The sequence below is a fragment of the Narcine bancroftii genome, chromosome 12, assembly GCF_036971445.1.
Source record: "Narcine bancroftii isolate sNarBan1 chromosome 12, sNarBan1.hap1, whole genome shotgun sequence".
Classification (NCBI taxonomy): domain Eukaryota; kingdom Metazoa; phylum Chordata; class Chondrichthyes; order Torpediniformes; family Narcinidae; genus Narcine; species Narcine bancroftii.
Genome location: NC_091480.1, coordinates 77339279 through 77364043, shown reverse-complemented (window position 1 = coordinate 77364043; position 24765 = coordinate 77339279). Strand labels below are relative to the sequence as shown.

At 44.3% G+C, this 24765-nt stretch overlaps 1 protein-coding gene across 1 annotated transcript in view; it reads left to right on the top strand.

The window, feature by feature from the left end:
• Nucleotides 1-5330: 5330 nt before the first annotated feature.
• Nucleotides 5331-24765, top strand: part of LOC138747615 (CDGSH iron-sulfur domain-containing protein 3, mitochondrial-like) — a 33350-nt gene continuing 13915 nt past the window's right edge. Inside the window, exons 1-2 of the mRNA XM_069906996.1 lie at nt 5331-5582; nt 19060-19191. Of these exons, the coding sequence (XP_069763097.1) occupies nt 5424-5582; nt 19060-19191 (291 nt within the window). The 5' untranslated portion in view covers nt 5331-5423. The remainder of the gene's footprint in view (nt 5583-19059; nt 19192-24765) is intronic.

Genomic DNA, 24765 nt, shown 5'->3' with positions numbered 1-24765 from the left:
CAAACATTTTGGCAGTTTCCGCAAAGCAGGACGTCAAGCGCTGAAGAGCTGGCTCTGAATGGGCAACTAAAGCGGCATCATCTGCAAAGAGTAGTTCACGGACAAGTTTCTCTTGTGTCTTGGTGTGAGCTTGCAGGCGCCTCAGATTGAAGAGACTGCCATCCGTGCGGTACCGGATGTAAACAGCGTCTTCATTGTTGGGGTCTTTCATGGCTTGGTTCAGCATCATGCTGAAGAAGATTGAAAAGAGGGTTGGTGCGAGAACACAGCCTTGCTTCACGCCATTGTTAATGGAGAAGGGTTCAGAGAGCTCATTGCTGTATCTGACCCGACCTTGTTGGTTTTCGTGCAGTTGGATAATCATGTTGAGGAACTTTGGGGGACATCCGATGCGCTCTAGTATTTGCCAAAGCCCTTTCCTGCTCACGGTGTCGAAGGCTTTGGTGAGGTCAACAAAGGTGATGTAGAGTCCTTTGTTTTGTTCTCTACACTTTTCTTGGAGCTGTCTGAGGGCAAAGACCATGTCAGTGGTTCCTCTGTTAGCGCGAAAGCCGCACTGTGATTCTGGGAGAATATTCTCAGCGACACTAGGTATTATTCTATTTAGTAGAATCCTAGCGAAGATTTTGCCTGCAATGGAGAGCAACGTGATTCCCCTGTAGTTTGAGCTACCTTCCGACAGGCCTCTCGGACCGAATCATGTCCATGCGACTCCCACTTCAAAACAAGCGTCACATCACCCTCATCAGTGTCTATGCTCCAACCCTCCAGGCGGAACCAGCAGAAAAGAACAAGTTCTACACCGACCTGCGCAACCTCATCCAACGTACCCCTACAGCCGACAAGGTTGTCATCCTGGGCGACTTCAACGCTCATGTCGGCAAAGACTCAGAAACCTGGCCAGGAATCCTGGGCAAGCATGGCGTCGGCAAGTGCAACGACAATGGGCGCCTCCTGTTGGAGCTCTGCGCAGAACAGCGGCTTGTCATTACAAACACCCTTTTTCAGCAGAGGGACAGCCTTAAGACCACCTGGATGCATCCCCGATCCAAACACTGGCACCTCCTGGACTACATCCTGGTGCGAGAAAGTGACAAACAAGATGTGCTCCACACCAGGGTCATGCCTAGCGCGGAATGCCACACTGACCACCGGCTGGTTCGCTGCAAGCTCAACCTTCACTTCAAGCCAAAGCCCAGGAACAATAAAGCCCCCAGAAAGAGGTTCAATGTTGGAAAACTGCAGTCAGACGAAGCGAGAGGAAACTTCCAGGCAAACCTCAAAGCAAAGCTCGACGTTGCAACCCGCCTCACGGACCCGTGCCCTGAAACCCTCTGGGATCAGTTGAAGACTACCATACTGCAATCCACTGAAGAGGTACTGGGCTTCTCCTCCAGGAAAAACAAGGACTGGTTTGACGAAAACAGCCAGGAAATCCAGGAGCTGCTGGCAAAGAAGCGAGCTGCCCACCAGGCTCACCAGGTTCTTTGCATCTGCCAGGTCAGGGGTTGGGGGAGTCGGGCATCGCCAACCTCTGCTTGATGAGTTGCAGCCTCCAGGGAGCGGACCACCTCCATTGTCCTGGTAAATGAGGCGATGTTTTCCTCCAGCAGTTTCTGCCGGGCGCTCCTCAAGCACAGCCCTCACATGCAGGCGTCCCGGATCAATCGCTCCACTTTCCCTTCGGTCACCCCGGTCTCAGCCAGGCATGGGCAGGCTAGCTCACGCAGGGCCCCCAGATAGGCATCTGCCGTTTCACCTGGCTGCTGGACCCTGATGCCAGGTACTGGGCATAGACCACGTTTGTTGGGGGCTTGTACATGCTCTCCAGGATGGCCATCGCAGGTTCATAGTGCGTGCAGTCCTTGATGACTTGGAAAGCTCGTGGGCCCATCTTGGTGCGGAGCACCATGAGTCATTTCTGGTTGGTGTTGATCACCTCCGCCTATGTTAGGATGATCGCCTCAATTGCATGCCTCCAGAGCTCAAAGCTTGCCTGGGCATCCGGGTGTTGGGGGTCGATCTCCAGGCTCCTGATTGTCAGAAACTTCTCCATGGTCTCTCTTTAAAATTTTTACTGGAATAAATTGTGGTGCACTGAGGTAGCAGCAGGCAAGCACAAAACTCTTTAAAAGACTGTACAACAGGCTTTATTCCAGTAAAAGTCTGAACACCAGTTTATGCCTTGGTGGCTCTGGTTTATATTCAGGTCGGCTAATTGACAGCCGGCCAGGTGGAGTCAGCCCCCTTAGGTGGTCTTCCTGCAGGTACAGAGGTCGCCCCCTGCAGTAGGCTGGTGGTCATATCACCACAATTCCTCTATAAAGTTTCGCTCTGAGGTGCAGAAGGAGATATTAGGGTGGGTGATTAAAAACCTGATCAATAACGAGCTTTAAATTCAAGTTTATTATCATCTGATTGTAAGTATACAACCCCACAAAGCAGGGTCTCTCTCGACCACGTTGCACATACAAAATCATGCAATTCGTAGTACATAAAGATCACATGAATAATAAAAATAAATATTTGGGATGATTTACACAGTTAAGGATATAGTTTATCAGTCTCACAGCCTGTGGGAAGAAACTATTACCCAGGTTAGCCGTTCTGATTTTGATGCTTCTGTACCTTCTTTTTATGGTAGTGGGTGAAAGATACTGTGCACTTTGATGAAAAGGGTTTTCTCTAATTTATTGAGCCCTATTTAGATCGCACTCCTATTAAATGCTGTATATCGAAAGAGAGTCCCCAGTGATCCTCTGAGTTGTTTTAATGATCCACTGCATAGACTTCCAGTCTGATGCTTTGCAGCTACCATCCCACACAATGATGCAGCCAGACAGAACACTCTCACTTGTGCTCCCACAAAAGGTTGTCAAGATGGAGGCCGGTAACCTTGCCTTCCTCAATCTCCTTAGGAGGTGTATGAACTACTGCACCTTCCTGACTCACAACCGCACACTCAATGTCACTAAACCCAACTGATAACTTCAAGAAGGGAAAATCAGTGATCATTGGGGGATTAGAGATAGAGAAGGTGAGCAAATTTAAATTCTTAGGACTCACTACCTCAGAGGATCTTTCCTGGACCCAATGGTATTGTGAAGAAAGCACTTCAGCCCCTCCCTCCACTTCCTCAGGAGTTTGCAGAGGTTTGGTATGACATCGAAAACCCTGGCAAATTTCCACAGATGTGTGGTGGAAAGTGTGCTGACCGGCTGCATCATGGTCTGGTATGGGCACACCAATACTCATGAGTGTAAAGTCCTGCAAAAGGTAGTGAACACAGCCCAGGACATCACAGGCAAAACCCTCTCCACTACTGAGAACATCTACAGGGAACACTGCCTTCGGAGAGCAGCAGTGATTATCAAGGATCCACACCACCCAGCACACACCCTGTTCTCGCTGGTACCATCAGGAAAGAGGTGTAGGGGCCACAAGACTCAGGAACAGCTGCTACCCCTCCACCATCAGACTCAATGACAAACTCAATCAGGGACTCATTTAAGGACTCTTGTGCACTTTATTGATTTTTTTCTCTCTGTTTTGCACAGTCAGCTTGTTTAAATTTCTTTATTTGTTTACATGTGTACGTTGAGTACAGCTTTTTCCGTACTACCATTAAGTGATAATTCTGCCTCACCTGCAGGAAAAAAGAATCTCAGGGTTGTATGTGTTATCATGTCTGTTTTCTGCCAAGAAATCTGAACTTGGAACTCAAAGCATCAGCATTTCCTTCCACCCCACAGATGTTGATGGATCTGCTGAGTGCCTCTAGCAGTTTGTTCTTTTTGCTTCAGATCTCAGCATCTGTCATGTATGTACTCTGGCAATAAATCTGTGAGTCCAGGATAGATCGTCCCTTATATCCACGCCAAGGAACTTTGTGCTTGCCACTCTCTGCTGATGTGTAATGGAGAACAGGCAACCTTTGACCTCCTGTAGTCCACAATCATTTCCTTTATCTTGTCCACATTGAGACATTTGAATGTATTGTCAAATACATTGTACGATGTACACATGCCCTGAAACTCTTACTTGCTGGAGCTGAACAGATACTTAAAATAACTGCAATATATTAAATTGAAAATAAGTCATGTGTACAAAAAAAATGGTTAATTTGGCACAGGTCATATGGTGAAATGGCCAAACTCCATGGACAATTGCGAGCAGAGATGGGGTTTAGAGAGGCGCTTAAAGTCAAAGATGAAACTATTGAAATGCAGGTTTTCAAACACAGGTGTCTTCACAACCCAGGAAACACAGATGAACGTGCCTTGGGACGTTGAGAGCAGAGTTGAGCCAAAACAGAAAATGAAAGAGTTCCATTTGCCAGAGCACCTCTTTGGAAATGCAAATTATTATCTGATTATCGAGGGAGGGCGAGGTATTCCCGTTAAAACGTTGGGAGAAAGTTGGGGGAGGGGACGGGGGAAAGTTGGGGGGGGGGGACGGGGGAAAGTTGGGGGGGGGGACGGGGGAAAGTTGGGGGGGGGGAACGGGGGAAAGTTGGGGGGGGGACGGGGGAAAGTTGGGGGAGGGGACGGGGGAAAGTTGGGGGGGGGACGGGGGAAAGTTGGGGGGGGACGGGGGAAAGTTGGGGGGGACGGGGGAAAGTTGGGGGGGACGGGGGAAAGTTGGGGGGGGACGGGGAAAGTTGGGGGGGACGGGGGAAGTTGGGGGGGGACGGGGAAGTTGGGGGGGGACGGGGGAAGTTGGGGGGGACGGGGGAAAGTTGGGGGGGACGGGGGAAAGTTGGGGGGGGACGGGGGAAAGTTGGGGGGGGACGGGGGAAAGTTGGGGGGGACGGGGGAAAGTTGGGGGAGGGGACGGGGGAAAGTTGGGGGGGGACGGGGGAAAGTTGGGGGGGGGACGGGGGAAAGTTGGGGGGGGGACGGGGGAAAGTTGGGGGGGGGACGGGGGAAAGTTGGGGGGGACGGGGGAAAGTTGGGGGGGCGGGGAAAGTTGGGGGGGCGGGGAAAGTTGGGGGGCGGGGAAAGTTGGGGGGCGGGGAAAGTTGGGGGGCGGGGAAAGTTGGGGGACGGGGAAAGTTGGGGGGGCGGGGGACGGGGGAAAGTTGGGGGGCGGGGGAAAGTTGGGGGGACGGGGGAAAGTTGGGGGGCGGGGGAAAGTTGGGGGGACGGGGGAAAGTTGGGGGGCGGGGGAAAGTTGGGGGGACGGGGGACGGGAAAGTTGGGGGGACGGGGAAAGTTGGGGGGGACGGGGGAAAGTTGGGGGGGGACGGGGAAAGTTGGGGGGGGGACGGGGAAAGTTGGGGGGGGGGGAAGACAGGGGAAAGAGTTTCTTGACCAAATGTTGCAGGGCACAGTAGATAAGCCTGAGTAACGACAGTTGATAAGCGCCGTTCCGGAATCAAACTAATTCTATAAAACTTTTCAAACAAGCTGGACTTTGAATTGATGACCCGGGAACCAAAAGCGCGAAGCAATTTCTTCCGGCTCTGGCTTCCATTTGCAGCGCTCGCTCTGATCTGGGATCTCGCAAGGAGAAACGTGTGCGCTTCTGCCATGAGTGCTCCCCCGGCTCTGCGACTGGCGCTGCCCGCACTGCAGGCTCAGGTGAACGGCTGGGCGAGTCCTTGCAGCTACTCTGCTCTCGCGTCAATGGCTGGGGTCGTTTCTCGCTTTTCTTCTCTCTCTCCCTCTCCCTCCCTTTCAGGGGCGAAGGTAACTTCCAATTCCGTGCCTTCAAGGCAAAGGTGGGTGGACCTGCAAACTCCCCTGGGGTCGGTGTTCTCTGCTTTCTGCTTTCTTTGTTTTTAATTTTTTTTATTTTTCACACTATGAACCATATTAACCAAAATACACAAACATTTCCCTCTTGAATATACTCAGTGTCATTTTCTCCCCTTTATCCCCCCTCCCTTCCCTCCCTCCTTCCCACCCACTCAACGTTCAACATATACAATACAATAAACCCATTAAACAATGTCATCACACAATGAAAATAAACAAGAAATTTGTGTCATCTACTTTTACACACTGGGTCAGTTCATTTCGTCTTCTTCTCCTTCTGGCATTTTAGGGGGTGGAGGTCCGCGGTAGGCCCTCTCTGTTGTGTTCCATGTACGGTTCCCAAATTTGTTCAAATAATGTGACTTTATTTTTTTAATTATATGTTATTTTTTCCAATGGAATACATTTATTCATTTCTATGTACCATTGCTGTATTCTCAGGCTCTCTTCTGATTTCCAGGTTGACATAATACATTTTTTTGCTACAGCTAAGGCTATCATAAATCTTTTTTGTGCTCCATCCAAATTGAGGCCTAGTTCTTTACTTCTTATATTACTTAGAAGAAAGATCTCTGGATTTTTTGGTATGTTGCTTTTTGTGATTTTATTTAACACCTGATTTAGATCTTCCCAAAACTTTTCCACTTTCTCACGTGCCCAAATTGCATGTACTGCTGTTCCTGCTTCCTTCTTACAGCGAAAACATCTGTCTGATACTGTTGGGTCCCATTTATTTAACTTTTGGGGCGTGGTGTATAGCCTGTGTAACCAATTATATTGTATCATGCAAAACCCCGTGTTTATTGTATTTCTCATAGTTCTGGAGCATAGCTTTTCCCATGTTTCATTTTTTATCTTTATGTTTAGATCTTCTTCCCATTTTTGTTTGGGTTTACAGCTTATTTCCTCGTTCTCTTTCTCTTGCAGTTTGATGGACATGTTTGTTATAAATCTTTTAATTATCATTGTGTCTGTAATCACATATTCAAAATTGCTTCCTTCTAGTAACCTCAGCCTGCTTCCCAATTTGTCCTTCAAGTAAGTTTTCAGTTGGTGGTATGCAAACATTGTACGGTGGGTTATACCATATTTGTACTTCGTTTGTTCAAAAGATAATAATTTATTTCCCGTAAAACAATTTTCTATTCTTTTGATCCCTTTTCTCTCCCATTCTCTAAAGGAAAGGTTATCTATTGTGAAAGGGATTAGTTGATTTTGCGTCAATATACATTTGGAAGAAGATTCACGTAGAAAGGAAAAAAATAAATGACCAACTGCTTCCTGCATTCTTAACGCGCTGTTTCTTTCCGATTGCTCCTGGCAAACCGTCTAGTCTGAAAGTTCCATTTGCCAGTGAAAGGAGACGGCCTGGAGACGCTGGTTCGTGCCTTGAAGGGGCTCAAGCCCGAAACGTTGGTTATGTATCTTTGCTATCTGCTGAGGTCCTCCATCATTGTGTTTTTACTTCAGTCACGGTGTCTGCAGACTTTCGCGATTTACTCCTGCAGACGCTACGGTCTAAGTGCAACACCCAAATGTGCTGGAGAAACCCACTGGCAGCAAAGGGTGACCAATGTTTTGGCCCTGAGCTCTTCGTCAAGGTACATGCAAAGTGCAGGCAGGCAACTTTTCAGTGGGTTAAAACCAAGTGGATGAGTTTCATTGTAGCTCACAGAATCGGCTGAAGATTTAATTGCAGATCTCCCATTTATCATTTAATTGGAAACCTCAACGATGAAGCAGTCGAACCTACCTCCGTGAATATATTTAAAACAAGGTTGGATAGATTTTTACATAATAAGGGAATTGAAGGATATAGGGAAAAGGCAGGTAGGTGGAGATGAGCCTATCATCAGATCAGCCGTGATCATATTGACAGGCAGGGCAGTCTCAACCGGCCAGATGGTGTACTTCTGCTCCTGTTTCTTGTGTTCAATAGCACCCTTCCTGGATCAATACAGTGCCAGCATCATGGACCACTACCACGCCGATAACTTAACACCATTTCAGAAGTTCCCCCTGGAATTTCCAATATTTTTCAGCAGTTGGCATATCACATTAACAGTTATGTTTTATGTGGGGGGGAGATAGTCATTGGAATAAATGTTAATATACTGATTATACATGATAAGTTTGTGCTGTAGTGTGATAGAATCTCTAGAAGATGGTCAAAAACATTCAACTTAACAAATGTGGAAGAAAAGCTGGAATAAACACAGACAGAGAGATTAAAGGCCACAGACAAAATGGTACCAAAAGAAGTTAGCTTGTGGCCAGTGTATGGAGTCATGGAGCACAGAGACCATTGTCCCCATTTTGACTGGGCCAACTTTCTGTAAGTGCTCTGCATTTACTGCTCAAACTTGTTTTATGTTTTGGCCATAACCTTCCAGTTTTTCCTCAGTGAGTATTTATCCTGTTCTACCTCCCAATTGGTATTGAATCCTCTTCCAAGTCCCCTGCAGGCATCAGGTTCCAGATCTCAGTATCCTGTTATCTCAATCAGTTGTTCCTTCTCAAGCAAACAGATATTCCATGGAATATATTTTATTCAAAGGCCTCTCAACATTTTCCTCATTCCTTGGTGAAGGGCACAGGCCCAAAACATTGGTCATGTATCTTTACCAGTACCTGTGTTATGTAAAATACATTGTTTAACCTGCTGAGTTTCTCCAGCATTGTTTGTTTACTACAATCACTGTGTCTGCAGACTTTCCTGTTTCACTCTTTTTTCCACTTTATGTTAACAATGAACTATTATCACTTGACCAAATGATGTGAACAAGACTAAATTTTAGAAGAATGGTAAGTGGTCTTATTGAAACACGCAAGATGCAAAGCAGGCAATGACAAATTGGATGTTGAGATATTTTCTTCAGTGAGAAAGTTTCGAGAGGGGACAAGTTGAAGGTTAGCAAGTGGATATTTAGAGCGGAGGTGTGTCGGAATTTCTGCTCACCGAGAAGAAGGCTACTGAGGCTAGATCACAGGTGATGTTTCAGGAGGAGGTGGGTATGCTTTTTTTTGAAAGATCAGGGATTTGAAGGCAATGTGGAACCAGTACAGAGCAGGAGTTGAGGTGTCAGGCAGATCATCTGAGATCAAAACCATTAAGAAGGCCTGAGGTTGGCCAGGTCGCTGACTTCTACTGTTTTCTTGTTGTCCATCCACAATTAACTATGAGGAGACAGGATGACGATTGCCTTGAAGTGCTGCCATACAGTAAAAGCCCAAAAATCTGGATGCCAGAAATCCACATCAACTGAGAATCTGGACCTCAAAAAACCTTTGGCTTCTCTCTCGATAATCTGGAAAATACAAAAATCTGGACCGACCCAATCCTGGAGAAGTCTGGATTTTTACTGTTTATCTTCAGAAGGTGTTCCCAGAGCAGCAATGGGAAAACGGCATGAGAATTCAGATGCAATCAGGGCTGTAGCCAGGAGGGGGGAGAGAGAGAGAGAGAGAGAGAGAGAGAAAGAGGAGGGGGTAGCGACAGCTCCACCCACCTTTTCAGCCCAGCAGTGCCCCCGATCCCACGGCCCTCCTGCACCATGTATTTTTGAAATGTGCTGTCATACCACACCATCTGCCACAGATGCCGTGGTCTCACAGTTCAAAAACAGGCACCACTGATCTGCCCTGCCATCTCCTTGTGCGTGCTCCCTGCTGATTGGGCTATTAGCTGGCGAGGATCACATGCCGCACATGCGTGAATCACGTGAACATAAGGCAAGAATTTCTCCAGCGTTGTGTCTTTACTTCAATCCCGGTGTCTACGGACTTTCATGTTTTGCTGTTGGGTATTTCTCTCATTCCCTGGTTCTATTTTAGTGCTTTTTTATAAAGTTTCAAATTATTGTTGAACAAGAAAGTCTGCCGACGCTGTGATTGTTATTTAATGCACAAAATTGCGGGAGAAACTCAGCAGGTCCTGCACCATTCGTAGGAGTCAAAGATACGTAACGAATGTTTCAGGCCTGAACCCTTCATCGAGGTGTAAGCAAAAAGCAGGCAGATGTCTGAATAAAAAAGTAGGGGGGGGGGGGGGAAAGAAATGGAGGGGGGAGGGGGAGGAGTACAGGCCAACAGGCCTCCCATAAGTGGGAGGACAGGTGAAAAAAAACAGGTGTTGGGGGGAAGGGGATAGCTCACTGCATAATGAGGGAAGGGGGTGGGGAGGTGGAGGAGAAAAGGAGACAGAGGGATAAAGAAAGGGAGGGAGGGAGAGATCTGAACGGAAACCAGAGAAGTCGATTAATACCATTTATTGGAGAGTGCCCAGACAAAGGGCTGAGGCCCAGAATGTTGATGATGCACGATCAATTGCACAAAGACTGAAGTTGCTGGAACTGAAGCAAGAGGTAGACAGCATCCCTTGTGTTGCTCACTCACACTGACCCGGAGTCAAACTGGGAGAAGGGTTGTGGCATGACAGCCTTTATGGGGGAGAAAGGGAGGAGTCACAAGCTGGCCAGTGAGAGCAGGGTCAAACAGAAAAGGTCATGTCATTTACATATACACATAAGTACAATTGTGGTTTTACCACAGTTGGTTATATAATCGTTGCTTCCTATAAACGCTAAGTTTCTCCAGCACTTTTGTGAATTCAAATTATTGTTCGGGGCTTTAGAGCATAACCCCTGGTAACTCATTCCATGTTGAGTTGTAATTCCAACCTCTAAGGTACCGTTGACTAGAAAGTGAACCAGGATTCTGTCTGATAATGGCCCAACAAGCATACCTATACTGAATACATATGCCCACAATAACTTTCACACTAACCTTTGATATACAGCAGATCCTCAATGTTGTTGATATGTTCCTGGAAAATGCTACTTCAACTGAAAGGATGTTAAATGAATCCAATTTTATATCATGGAAAATAACACGGTATTTTACTTCTTTTCCTCATCAACTTTGCAATGAAATGACATTATTTAGTGACGTGTTCACGACAATAAACCTGTTTCTGATTCTGAGTGGTCTGCCTTCAGCCCCAGTCTTGCACTGGAGGCTTGTATTTAAAGTGAACTCCTGTTACAGCATTTGAAATGCAGACAAGATAATAAAAAGCAGACCATGTCTACTTGGCATGGAAAATATAAACATTGCTGTCTGAACCATTCCTTTCTTTTAGCTGGTGCTGATGTACAGAAATTGAGAAAGGGTTTTCAGATGTTAAGGTTGCATTGCAAGGGTCACAAAAGGCTTCGTTTCCATAATCTTCTCCTTACAGCTTAATATTCTTGAACTGGGAATTTATTTTTTTCATTAAACTCTCCCATTCCCTATTCCTGTCCCAGTAGATTTTGTTTTATAGGAACCAAACCTGATCATTTTCCCACTTCTTTTTGCCTCTGTGAAAGTGGGGTAGGTGATCAAAATTAAAACAAAAAGCCCTCCTTTGAAGGGAACTTCTTTTATCCATGGCACTGCAACGTGTATCAGTGGTTCTCAAGCATTTTCTTTCCACTCACATACCACTTTAAGTGGTATCCCTATGCCACCTTAAATTTAAATTTTAAATGTACACATACAGCATGATAACAGGCCATTTCGGCCCACGAGTTCGTGCTGCCCAATTTACACTGCTTTAAACTACACCCCCGGTACGTTTTGAACGGTGGGAGGAAAATGGAGTCCTCAGAGAAAACCCACACAGACACTGGGAGAAAGTACAGACTCCTTACAGACAGTATGGGATTCAAACCACAGTACAGTCTTGATTGCTGGCACTGTAAAACCGCTGCGCCAACCGTGCCGCCATCCTCTGCCAATAGGTGCTCTGTGGTTAGTAAGAAATAACTTAAAGTTGGATGTGAGTGGAAATAAAAAGGTTGAAAACCACTATTTTAATTATCCCTAATTGACTCGTTATGTGCACGGTTTCAGAACTCCAAAGGAAATGGGACAATGACAATTTTTCTCAAGCAAAATATTTCAGTAACAATTGGGTCCAGAGCACTGGTTCTCAGCCTGTTTTCCCACTCACATACCAAGCAATCCCTTACTAATCACAGAGCACGGTTGATATCGGGATTACTTAAGGTGGAATGTGAGTGGAAAGAAAAAGTTTGAAAACCACTGCTCTACACGATCATACATAGCCCCCACCCTGCCCATGCATTGTATGTCTGGGCTGCACAGGCTGTGTAGTGATGCATAGTTGCAGGGACAGACAGTGTGGGAGCAGAGCCTCTAACCAAGGTTTTGACTTGAGCTGGTCCCATTTTCCTGACTTTAGCCTCATTTATAATCCCATACTCTGACATCCTATGCTTTAGGTGCTCTTTTAGTTAGGGATTACTTAACATGGTATATGAATGGGGGTGGGGGTGGGGGGGGGGGGGAGGTTGAGAACCATTGTTCTAGTGGAAATATAATTTTTGGAATTGTGCCAACAGTTCTTTGTGGTGTTGGAGCAGCCCATGATTGGTGTAACAACGGGGGGGTTCAAGGGTCTGATAGCAGTTGAAATGAAACCGTTCTTGAACCTGGTCTTCAGGTTCAAGAGGACTAGGGTGATGGGATTTCTTTATGATTTTGGCTGCCTTCTTCAGGCAGCATCTCGCATACAGGTAGATGTTTTTGATGGATGGGAGGGGAGGGCAGAGCCCGTGATGTGGTTGGGCAAATACTGGATTTAAAGGTTAATCCTAACCATTGGTTTGTCACAAATTACTAACATAATTTTTCTGAAACAGTTAAGATCTATTCTGCTTTTAATTTAAACTGTATAGTAGGTTCACAGGAAAATCATTTGGGGAATATAGGAATGCTCTTACTTTAGGCATAGACTAAATGGGCTGAATAGTCTGAGCAATGTGAGAACAATATTTGTAAACCTTGTCTTGTGATGTGTTGAGTTACTAAGACTGCAGCGACATAGTCCACATTTTGAAGTACTGTGGATTACATCAATACAGTAGTTAATCCTTTTAGCCAGCCATGCATGTTCTGCACCAGTTTATCTTCATTTTGTACAACAAAGAGAATCTGAGCATCTTGAGGTCATAAAAGTAAATCTATATGTCAAACAAAAAAGACTGGGCTATCTTTTATAGTGGCAATCAGAACAGACCGTCCCGAGGAATCTCATAGTCCAAGACTGTTTTTACTGTGAAAGCAAGGAGAATGTGTCATTTCCTTTCAGATTAACAAGAGGTACAGAACTGCCTGTGGACATAATAGTTGATATTACCAGCGGTCTAAGATGTGCGTCTGGGACATTGCTGTTGGTTGGTTCCCAAAGAATTGACAATGAAGATTTGGCACAGGTTTAAAGAGAGTATTTGACCACTATTCAAAAAAAAACATGATGTCTCCCAACAGCCTGTGTAACCAATATCTCTACGTAACCAATTATATTGTATCATGCGAAACATCGTGTTTATTGTATTTCTCAGTTCCAGAGCATAGCTTTTCCCATGTTTCATTTTTTATGTTTAGATTTTGTTCCCACTTTTGTTTGGGTTTACAGCTTATTTCATCGTTCTCTTTCTCTTGGAGTTTGATGTACATGTTTGTTATAAATCTTTTAATTATCATTGTGTCTGTAATCACATATTCAAAGCTGCTTCCTTCTGGTAACCTCAGCCTCCTTCCCAATTTGTCCTTCAAGTAGGTTTTCAGTTGGTGGTATGCAAATATTGTACCGTGAGTTATACCATATTTGTACTTCATTTGTTCAAAAGATAATAATTTATTTCCCGAAAAAGAATTTTCTATTCTTTTGATCCCTTTTCTCTCCCATTCTCTAAAGGAAAGGTTATCTATTGTGAAAGGGACAGGTTGATTTTGCGTCAATATTAATTTTGGTAGTTGATCATTTGTTTTTTTCCTTTCGACGTGAATCTTCTTCCAAATGTTGAGCAGATGCTGCAGTACTGGTGAATTCCTATGTTGCACCAGCTTTTCATCCCACTTATATAGTATATGTTCAGGTACCTTCTCCCCTATTTTATCTAGCTCTAATCCCAACAATGAAGACGCTGTTTACATCCGGTACCGCACGGATGGCAGTCTCTTCAATCTGAGGCGCCTGCAAGCTCACACCAAGGCACAAGAGAAACTTGTCCGTGAACTACTCTTTGCAGACGATGCCGCTTTAGTTGCCCATTCAGAGCCAGCTCTTCAGCGCTTGACGTCCTGCTTTGCGGAAACTGCCAAAATGTTTGGCCTGGAAGTCAGCCTGAAGAAAACTGAGGTCCTCCATCAGCCAGCTCCCCACCATGACTACCAGCCCCCCCACATCTCCATCGGGCACACAAAACTCAAAACGGTCAACCAGTTTACCTATCTCGGCTGCACCATTTCATCAGATGCAAGGATCGACAATGAGATAGACAACAGACTTGCCAAGGCAAATAGCGCCTTTGGAAGACTACACAAAAGAGTCTGGAAAAACAACCAACTGAAAAACCTCACAAAGATAAGCGTATACAGAGCCGTTGTCATACCCACACTCCTGTTCGGCTCCGAATCATGGGTCCTCTACCGGCACCACCTACGGCTCCTAGAACACTTCCACCAGCGTTGTCTCCGCTCCATCCTCAACATCCATTGGAGCGCTTTCATCCCTAACGTCGAAGTACTCGAGATGGCAGAGGTCGACAGCATCGAGTCCACGCTGCTGAAGATCCAGCTGCGCTGGATGGGTCACGTCTCCAGAATGGAGGACCATCGCCTTCCCAAGATCGTGTTATATGGCGAGCTCTCCACTGGCCACCGTGACAGAGGTGCACCAAAGAAAAGGTACAAGGACTGCCTAAAGAAATCTCTTGGTGCCTGCCACATTGACCACCACCAGTGGGCTGATAACGCCTCAAACCGTGCATCTTGGCGCCTCACAGTTTGGCGGGCAGCAACCTCCTTTGAAGAAGACTGCAGAGCCCACCTCACTGACAAAAGGCAAAGGAGGAAAAACCCAACACCCAACCCCAACCAACCAATTTTCCCCTGCAACCGCTGCAACCGTGTCTGCCTGTCCCGCATCGGACTTGTCAGCCACAAACGAGCCTGCAGCTGACGTGGACTTTTTACCCCCTCCATAAATCTTCGTCCGCGAAGCCAAGCCAAAGAAGAAAGAATCTGGTCCAATCTGGTTTTTCCCTTGTTTGATAAAAATCTGATAGGTATCTTAATTGTGCTGTTCTATAATAATTCTTAAAGTTTGGTAGCTGCAAGCCCCCTTGTTTGTACCATTCTGTTAATTTATCTAGTGCTATCCTTGGTTTTCCCCCCCCCCCCTTTCCATAAGAATTTCCTTATTATTTTCTTTAGCTCCTTGAAGAATTTCTCTGTTAGGTGAATTGATAATGATTGAAATAGGTATTGTATCCTTGGGAAGATGTTCATTTAATGCAATTTACCCTTCCTATCAGTGTTAGTGGTAAATCTTTCTAATGTTCTAAGTCATCTTGTAATTTCTTCATTAATGGCTGATAATTTAATTTGTATAGATGGCCTAGATTATTATCTAGTTGAATACCTACGTATCGGATTGCTTGTGTTTGCCATTTAAATGGTGATTCTTTCTTAAACTTTGTGAAATCCACATTATTCATTGGCATTGCTTCACTTTTATTTGCGTTGATCTTGTACCCCGATACTTCTCCATATTCCTTCAATTTCTTATGTAATTCTTTTATTGATAATTCTGGTTCTGTTAAGTATACTATGACATCATCTACAAATAGACTGATTTTATATTCCTTATCAGTTCTGCCAAGGGTTCTATAGCTAAAGCGAACAGTAAGGGAGATAGTGGACATCCCTGCCTAGTTGACCTGCTTAATTTAAATTGGTTTGATATATATCCATTTACTGTCACCTTCGCCAATGGTCCCTTATATAATGCTTTAATCCAATTAATATATTTCTCTGGTAGGTTGAACCTCTGTAGTACTTTGAATAAATAATTCCATTCTACCCTGTCAAAGGTTTTCTCTGTGTCTAAGGCAACCACCACTGTTGGCGTCTTGTTTCCTTGTACTGCATGGATTAAGTTAATGAACTTACAGATATTGTCTGTTTTTCGTCTCTTCTTAATAAATCCAGTTTGATCTAGTTTTACTATTTTTGGTACACAGTCGGCCAATCTGTTTGCTAATAGTTTAGCTATTATCTTATAATCTGTGTTGAGTAGAGATATTGGTCTATATGATGCTGGTGTTAGTGGATCTTTCCCCATTTTTGGTATTAAAACACCACGCCCCAAAAGTTAAATAAATGGAACCCAACAGTATCAGATAGATGTTTTCACTGTAAGAAAGAAATGGGAACAACAGTACATGCAATTTGGGCATGTGAGAAAGTGGAAAAGTTTTGGGAAGATCTAAATCAGGTATTAAATAAAATCACAAAAAGCAACATACCAAAAAATCCAGAGATCTTTCTTCTAAGTAATATAAGAAGTAAAGAACTTGGCCTCAATTTGGATGAAGCACAAAAAAGATTTATTATGATAGCCTTAGCTGTAGCAAAAATATGTATAATGTCAACCTGGAAATCAGAAGAGAGCCTGAGAGTACAGCAATGGTACATTGGAAAAAATAACATATAATTTAAGAAATAACATCACAGTATTCAAACAAATTTGAGAACCGTACATGGAACACAACAGAGAAGTCCTACCATGGACCTCCACCACCTAAAATGACAGAAGGAGAAGAAGATGAAATGAACTGACCCAGTGTGTGAAAGTAGATGACACAATTTTCTTGTTTATTTTCATTGTGCGATGACATTGTTTAATGGGTTTAATGTATCATATATGTTGAACGTTTAATGGGTGGGAAGGAGGGAGGGAAGGGAGCAGGGGAAAAGGGGAGAAAATGATACTGTGTATATTCAAGAGGGAAATGTTTATGTGTATTTTGGTCAATGTGGTTCATAGTGTGAAAAATTTTTTTTAAATTTAAAAAGTCTACCAACAGCAACATCCACTTGAATAACCCCTTCAATGTAATGAAAATTCCCAAGGCATCTCACAGGAATGTTACCAAACAAAAATTTAATATTGGCCCAAATGATTAGAAGTTTGGTGAACAGGGTAGATTTGAAGGAATATATCTAAAAGGGGTTTACAGAGGAGTTCCAGGACATTGCTGGTAGGAAGCTTGGCTGCTTTTGGTGGAGTGGTTGTTGAAAGAGGCCCAGGACAGGATGGTACAGAGAGGTAATCTGCATGTGAGAGAGATGAAAGGAGGTCAGAATCAATGAGGGTGTGAAGTTTAAAGTTAATTTATAGAATCGGCTGGGCTCTTACTCAGTGTCTCGTGAAATCTACTTGTGACCCAAGGACAAAATTTACACTCGTCATTCTTTAAGACCCCTCATGAAACTTACCTGGTATTTGGTCTCTTTGTGGTTCAGGTCAATTTTGTTTTGATTGACTAACTCCCTTGAGGACATGTCCGTCCATGATCTCATGCACTACCAGACTGAGGCCACCACAAATTGGAGGAACAACACCTCATCTTCCGCCTGGACACAGTCTAACTGGATGGCATTAACATCGACTTCTCCGATTTCTATTAGACTCCCACCCCCACCCCATCCATCTTTCCGTGTGTTTTCTTTTTTCTAGCTCTGCCCCTCTCGCTCTCTCTCCTTCCCCTTTCACAGAGCCAAAAGCAACCCCCCTCCAATCAATTCACACCTTTCCTCTCTCCTGTTCTCTTATCATATTGAAATAACACTTTGTCTGTTGGTCTGTACACCCCCCTCCCATTCTTTCCTCTCCCCTCCCATTCTTTCCTCTCCCCTCCCATTCTTTCCTCTCCCCTCCCATTCTTTCCTCTCCCCTCCCATTCTTTCCTCTCCCCTCCCATTCTTTCCTCTCCCCTCCCATTCTTTCCTCTCCCCTCCCATTCTTTCCTCTCCCCTCCCATTCTTTCCTCCCCCCTCCCATTCTTTCCTCCCCCCCTCCCATTCTTTCCTCCCCCCTCCCATTCTTTCCTCCCCCCTCCCATTCTTTCCTCCCCCCTCCCATTCTTTCCTCTCCCCTCCCATTCTTTCCTCTCCCCTCCCATTCTTTCCTCTCCCCTCCCATTCTTTCCTCTCCCCTCCCATTCTTTCCTCTCCCCTCCCATTCTTTCCTCTCCCCTCCCATTCTTTCCTCTCCCCTCCCATTCTTTCCTCTCCCCTCCCATTCTTTCCTCTCCCCTCCCATTCTTTCCTCTCCCCTCCCATTCTTTCCTCTCCCCTCCCATTCTTTCCTCTCCCCTCCCATTCTTTCCTCTCCCCTCCCATTCTTTCCTCTCCCCTCCCATTCTTTCCTCTCCCCTCCCATTCTTTCCTCTCCCCTCCCATTCTTTCCTCTCCCCTCCCATTCTTTCCTCTCCCCTCCCATTCTTTCCTCTCCCCTCCCATTCTTTCCTCTCCCCTCCCATTCTTTCCTCTCCCCTCCCATTCTTTCCTCTCCCCTCCCATTCTTTCCTCTCCCCTCCCATTCTTTCCTCTCCCCTCCCATTCTTTCCTCTCCCCTCCCATTCTTTCCTCTCCCCTCCCATTCTTTCCTCTCCCCTCCCATTCTTTCCTCTCCCCTCCCATTCTTTCCTCTCCCCTCCCATTCTTTCCTCTCCCCTCCCATTCTTTCCTCTCCCCTCCCATTCTTTCCTCTCCCCTCCCATTCTTTCCTCCCCCCCCTCCCATTCTTTCCTCCCCAGTCTTCTAAATTCAACCATCTGACTGCTTTTTATTCATACCTTGAAGAAGGTAAGTGAAACCTTTTGGGCGACATGGTTAGTGTAGCTGTCAGCGCAGAGCTGTTACAGCTCCACCAACCCGGGTTCGAATCCGGCATAGTCTGTAGGGAGTTTGTACCTTCTCCCTGTGTCTGTGTGGGTTTTCTCCTCCCACCCTTCAAAATGTACTGGGGTTGTAGGTTAATTGGGTTTAAGTGGGCCAAAAGGGCCTGTTATCGTGTTGTAGGTCTAAATTTAAGGGCTCAGGCCCATAACATCAGTTGTATATCATTACCTCCTATGGATGTTGCAATACCTGCTGAGTTCTTCCAGCACTTGTGTGTTTATTTCCCTGTGGAACACCTTGAACATTGATAAGTCAAAGAAGTTTTTTTTTACAAGTTGTAGCAAACCCTTTTTGAAAAGGAGGCAACGATTTCATTGTTTTCTTTGATTATGTTTTCACGATATAAACAAATTAATTTTAACTCTTTGTTGATATCTGGCACACAAGACAATTAACGTGACAACCATCCTCGATTGTGCCGAATGATAGAATAATCTAAACTACCAGCCAGTATTTTAGTTTCTGTTTCTTCCAAGCACAGATCAGAAGTTGCTGGTACAGTACCACAGCCTCCCCAAAGGGAGCAGTTATTGCGGCCAAACATCCTTTCAAAGAGGATCTCCTGGCAAATAAACTCTATGCTTGGTGTGCATGTGGGCACAGTCAAAAACAGGTATGTGGATTCCCTGTTGTAGGTAGTGCTATGTACATAATGTATTGCATGAGGGTGCAAAATATTCATGGATAATAGAAGATGAAACATTGAGCAGAATATTTTATACAAATCAATGGCAACACTGCAGTTTTGCACCATTTTACTGACCCTTCCTGCTTGGAATCCTTGAGCATAATATGCACCAAAAGGGTGGCAAGGTTAGAGTAGTGGTTAGTGCAACGCAATTACAGCACCAGCCACCGAGGTTCAAATCTGGGTTGTCAAAAAGGAGTTTGTACGTTCTTCCCGTCTCGGCAAGGGTTTCCTCCACCTTTCTTAATGTATGGGGGTTGTAGGTTAATTTGGGATGTTTGGGCAGCAGGAGCTTGTGGGCCAGAAGGGCCTATTACATCCAGATGTTTAGTAAACAAACCATTGCTGGAGGAACTCAGTAGGTCAGACAGCATTCCAGGGTAGAAATGGTCAGTCAGCATTTCAGGTCGGGACCCTTTCTCAAGACACTTTATCTGGATCTTTTGACAGACGAATGGAGTTTTGGTTCTGTAGAATGTGGTTAACACTGGAAAAATCAACACTTGTGATCTGAATGTTGAATCAATATTGACAGGACCAGCTGAGGATGGTAGATTTCCCCTCTCTGAAGGGCATTAGGGAAATAATTGGAATTTTAATGACAATGCCAGTGTTTTATGGCTATTTAATATTTTAAATATTTGATATAAACAGTGAAACCCTGGTTTTATGTGCCCCAATTTAACACAAATTCAGATATAACACAATGAGTCATTGGACTTTTTTTTTTCGCTCTTTCAGGAACTGAAAAGTTTTTTTTAGTGAGTTAGATCACTTTTTTTAAGAAATAAACTGTAAATGATGATTGCTAATATTCTTGAATTTTTTTATTTGTTGTTTATTAAAAACTTTACTAAAAATTAATTTGTGTTTTAATTTCTACTGTAACAACGATTTATTCACGGAATTCTTTAATTCGAAGGTAATTTACTTGCCAGAAGGTAAACGTGCAAAAAAACTGTTCAAATAGGGTGAAAATAGGGGTGTTTTAGGATGTTAGGTCAATATAGGGTCAGTTTGAATGTTGATTTTCTTGAACCCAAATTTAGCACGAGGACATTTTATGGACCTCAATGATGGTGTTATAATGGGGCCACACTGTATTTTGTTAAATTTAAATTTCCTCGGCACAAGAGTGGGATGTGATCTCATTAGCTCCAAACCAAAGGTCTAGACCTCCAAAAGATTTAATCCTTGCTACATTCTCTATCCTGCAACAATGGCCTGTAAAATTGTACCAAAAGTTTAAAAACAGTAGGACTAAAAATTTAAACCCTCTCTGCCCTTCACTTTGAAAGCAATAAAATCAACCTGAAAATGCTGGTTTGAGCTCATTGCAATTAGTTCGGATGATTTCCACTTGTGCTCTCAAGCAGCAACCAGATTTTTCTAACTAAAGTAGCTGTTTACTTTTGGCATTCCAAGAAGCAAGAGCCTTTTGATCAGAGTTTCAGGATGTACGTCATTCTATGAAATTGGGACTTGCAGTCATAGTTCACTTGGCCAACTTAAAGGCCATTTAATGACAGCTGTGACTCAGTGGTTAGAAGCCCTGCCAGAACCTGGGGGTTCCCATTTGACGTTTCGAAGTTGGTGCCGCAGAGGCAGCTTCCCTCAAACAGGATGTTAAATCTGGGCCTTGTCTACCCTCTTGGGTGAGTGTAGCATCAACAGACTGTGAATAATATTTATTCTTCGCTCTTCATATCTTTAGGTGGAGGGTGGGGAACCTCTGGAATTTTCTGCCACGGGTGGCTTTGGAGACCAGGTCATTGGGTATATTTAAGGTATCTGAATAGTCAGGTTATGGGAAGAAGGCAGGGGAGGGGGCTAAGTGGGAGAGTGAATCAGTTCATGATGGAAGGGCAGAGCAGACTCAATGGGACCACTACTGCTCCTATGGCTTATGGCAGTGGTTCTCAATTTTTTTTCTTTCCACTCACAATCCACTTTAAGTAATCCCTATGCCATAAGTGCTCTGTGATTAGTAAGGGATTGCTCAAGGTGGTATGTGAGTGGGGAAGGGAAGGTGGAGAATCACTGCTCTAGTCCCAATTATTACTGAAATATTTTGCTTGAGAAAAATTGTCATAGGCCTATTTCCTTTGAAGTTACAACGAGTCAATTAGGTACAATTAAAACAGTGGAAAGAAAAAGGTGGAGAACCACTGGCTTATGGTCTTCATTATACCTTCACTAAAAGCTGTTTATGGGGTCATTATGTGGTTGAATGAATGAACTGAGTTTTTTGTCATATACCAAACTACAATGTCCTGATGTGTAATAAAAGTCTTGCTGCAGCTTCCCAGGGGTACATAAAACACACACCTAAGAAGAAAGAGAGTAATATATAAATATGCACAATTAGTTGTAAATTAGCTGAGTCAGTGGTGCAGGCAATTCTTGGTGGCCTTGAAGTTATGGTTAGGGTGCGACAGAGAAGTTCAAGAGCCTGGTAGATGTTGGTGGGAGCTTTTGTGTGCAGAGTGTCTGTCTATGCTGCATGTACTCTATCTCATTGACCAAGGGAAATAAATCTGCCTGGACTGACTGATATGTAACCCCAGACCGCAAAGGGTTGATATGTCAGTGAATGAAGAAATAAAAGATAAACTAACATTAATAAACTATGATTATTTTATGCAAGAGAACATTTGCAGGCAAATTCCCAACAGGTGAAGTAATAATGGGGCATTTTCAGTAGAACTGATTATGCGGCATAGAATAATTTGGAAAATCTGAAGGCTGAGCTGGGGGTCTGGAGTACTTGTATATTTCCTGTTCCCTTTAATCTCACTGTGTTCACTGGAAAATTCATTAAACTAAAGCACAATATACGAAATTATTGATATCGAAGTGCTCTCAGTTTTCATAAAGTAACACCCAATCGTTTGGAAAGTTTGCCATGGACTATTGGAGTTTTACTGCTTAAATACAGGCAGTAATCAGTAGCTAAATTAAGTAAAAACACAATGCAGGAGAAACTCAGCAGTGTACTATATGTAGCAAAGATAAAGATACATAACCAACATTTCAGGCTTGAGCCCTTCATCAAGGTGTGAGCAAAATGTAGGCAGACGCCCGAACAAAATGGCGGGCTGAGGGGCAGGGGGAGGCGCATGGTCCCAGAGGTGAGTAATAGGTGGATAAGGGAGGGAGGGCACACAAGCAAACAGGGGGATGGGGGAATGGCCCGAAGGGAAAGGGTAGAGAGCTGCAGAAAAGAAGAGGGATAGGGAAGAGAGGGAGAATGGGGAGTTGGCGAGCCAGAAACCGGACAAGTCAATGTTCATGACATCCTTTTGGAGAGTGTCCAGATGGAATATTAGGTGGTGCTCCTCCAATTTGTGGCTGGCCTTGGTTTGGTAGGACATGAAGCATTGGACAGATGTCAGTGCGGGAGTGGGGCGCAGAATTGAAATAGTTGGCCACTGGGATATACCTGTCATTGATGCGGTCAGAGCAAAGGTACTCAGTGAAATGATCTCCCAGTCTGCATCCAGTCTCTCCAATGTAGAGAAGGCTGCAAGTTTCTCCAATGTAGAGAAGGCTGCAATGGGAGCACTGGATGGAATAGACAATACAGTAGATGGCCCTGGTCGCCCTAGTTAAATAAAGAGGATTGTTTTGGTCAGTACAACAAGAAGTGGTTGAGTTGGGTAAATGGGAGAACATTTTTGTGATAATAATGGTAAATCAATGAGATTTAGCCCAATTAAGGAACAAGGGAAAGCCAAAAAAAAGGATTAAAAATTTTTAATTGGGGCAAGGTTTATTTTACTAGGCTCTACCTCCATGCTAACCTTTGCAAATCACACATCAGGACGCACTGATCCTTCCATGTCTCAACAGTCTGCAATTCCTCAACATTTAGATAATGCACTTCTTTATTTTTCCTGCCTGATTGGATCACTTCACATTTTTCTTTATTTATATTTCATTTGCCATATCCCTGCCCATTCCTTTTACTCTATATTACCTTCTGTAGCTTTGTTATACCCTCCTCACAACTAAATTTCCTATATTTATCTTTCTGTCATCTCATCAATTCAGCAGCCATAACTTTTATGCCTTAATCCAAGTCATTTCTCTAATCTTTAAGACTCAGCACTGATTCCTGTGACATAATATTCTTTTTATCCTGCCAATTAGAAGACTTCTCATTTAGGCTGACCCTCTGTCTCCTGTTAGCCAGCCTTCAAAACACATCGGTATCTTACCTTACACGCCGAGAGATTTTATTTTTTTGCAAAGACCTTTAATTTTGAATTTAACTTTAAATTCTCCAGCTGCTGTCCACAAATTACCTAAGATAATAACTGCTTTCAGCTGATGTCGGGACAGTACAGGGAACTGGCACTGAGACCCAACAGCCACTCTATCTATTCATTAATAAGAATATTGCAGGGTCTCGAGGAGCTGAGTTACATAAGAATGTAAGGAATTAGAGCAGAGTCGGCTATCCGGCCCGTCGAGCTTGTTTCACCATTCAATGACATCACAGCTGATCTGATGATTGGCTCATTTCCACCTACCTGCCTTTTCCCTTAATTCCCCTACTATGTAAAAAATCTATCCAACCTTGTCTTAAATATATTTACTGGGGTCGCCTCCACTGCTTCCATGGGCAGAGAATTCCATTAGATTCACCGCCCCCTGAGAAAAGCAGTTCCTCCTCATCTCCATCCCAAATCTACCACCCTGAATCTTGAGGCTATGTCCCCTAGTTCTAGTCTCCCCCACCGACGGAAACAACTTACCCAAAGTGCCCTCCATACAGGAAAAGGTTAATCAGGTTAGGAGTTTATTCCCTGGAGGGTAGAAAAGTTAGAGAGATTTGATGGAGGTTTATAACATTATGAGGGCCATAGATAGAGTAAATCCAAATAGGCTTTTTCCATTGAGGTTAGGTGAGACAAGAACTGGAGGACATGGATTAAAGGTGAAAGGTGAAATGGGAACATGAGGTGGATCCATGCTGAGAGTGTGGAATGAGCGACCAGCTGAAGTGGTGAATGCGGGCTCAATTTTTTTGACACTAGAAAAATATTGGACAGGTACGTGGATGGGAGGGTTATGGCCTGCATGCAAGTCAATGGGACTAGGTAGAATAGTAGTTCAGGTCAGACTAGATGGGCTGAAGGGCCTGTTCCTCAGCTGTCGTGTTATATGGTTGCCCTCTCCCTGAACTACTCACACCATGAATCACCAGGTGAAAACATTCACTGTGTTTTATCTGGACTGCATGTTTTTTTCCACATCTGGAAGTATTATAAATGTCAAGGCTTTTGGTATATAAATTTTTTTTAAAAAATCACTTCAAAACACTGGCATCCACTAAAGTGCCAAAGAACCACATTTCACTGCCTTCCCTCTCCCCCCCCCCACCCCACCCCCTTCCCCCGGCCCCTCCAACCCAACTCAAATATAGTCCCTTTCACAGAGATTTTTTTTTAAACGTGCCTCTTTCAACTGAGGACACGGCAAGTGATCATTGCC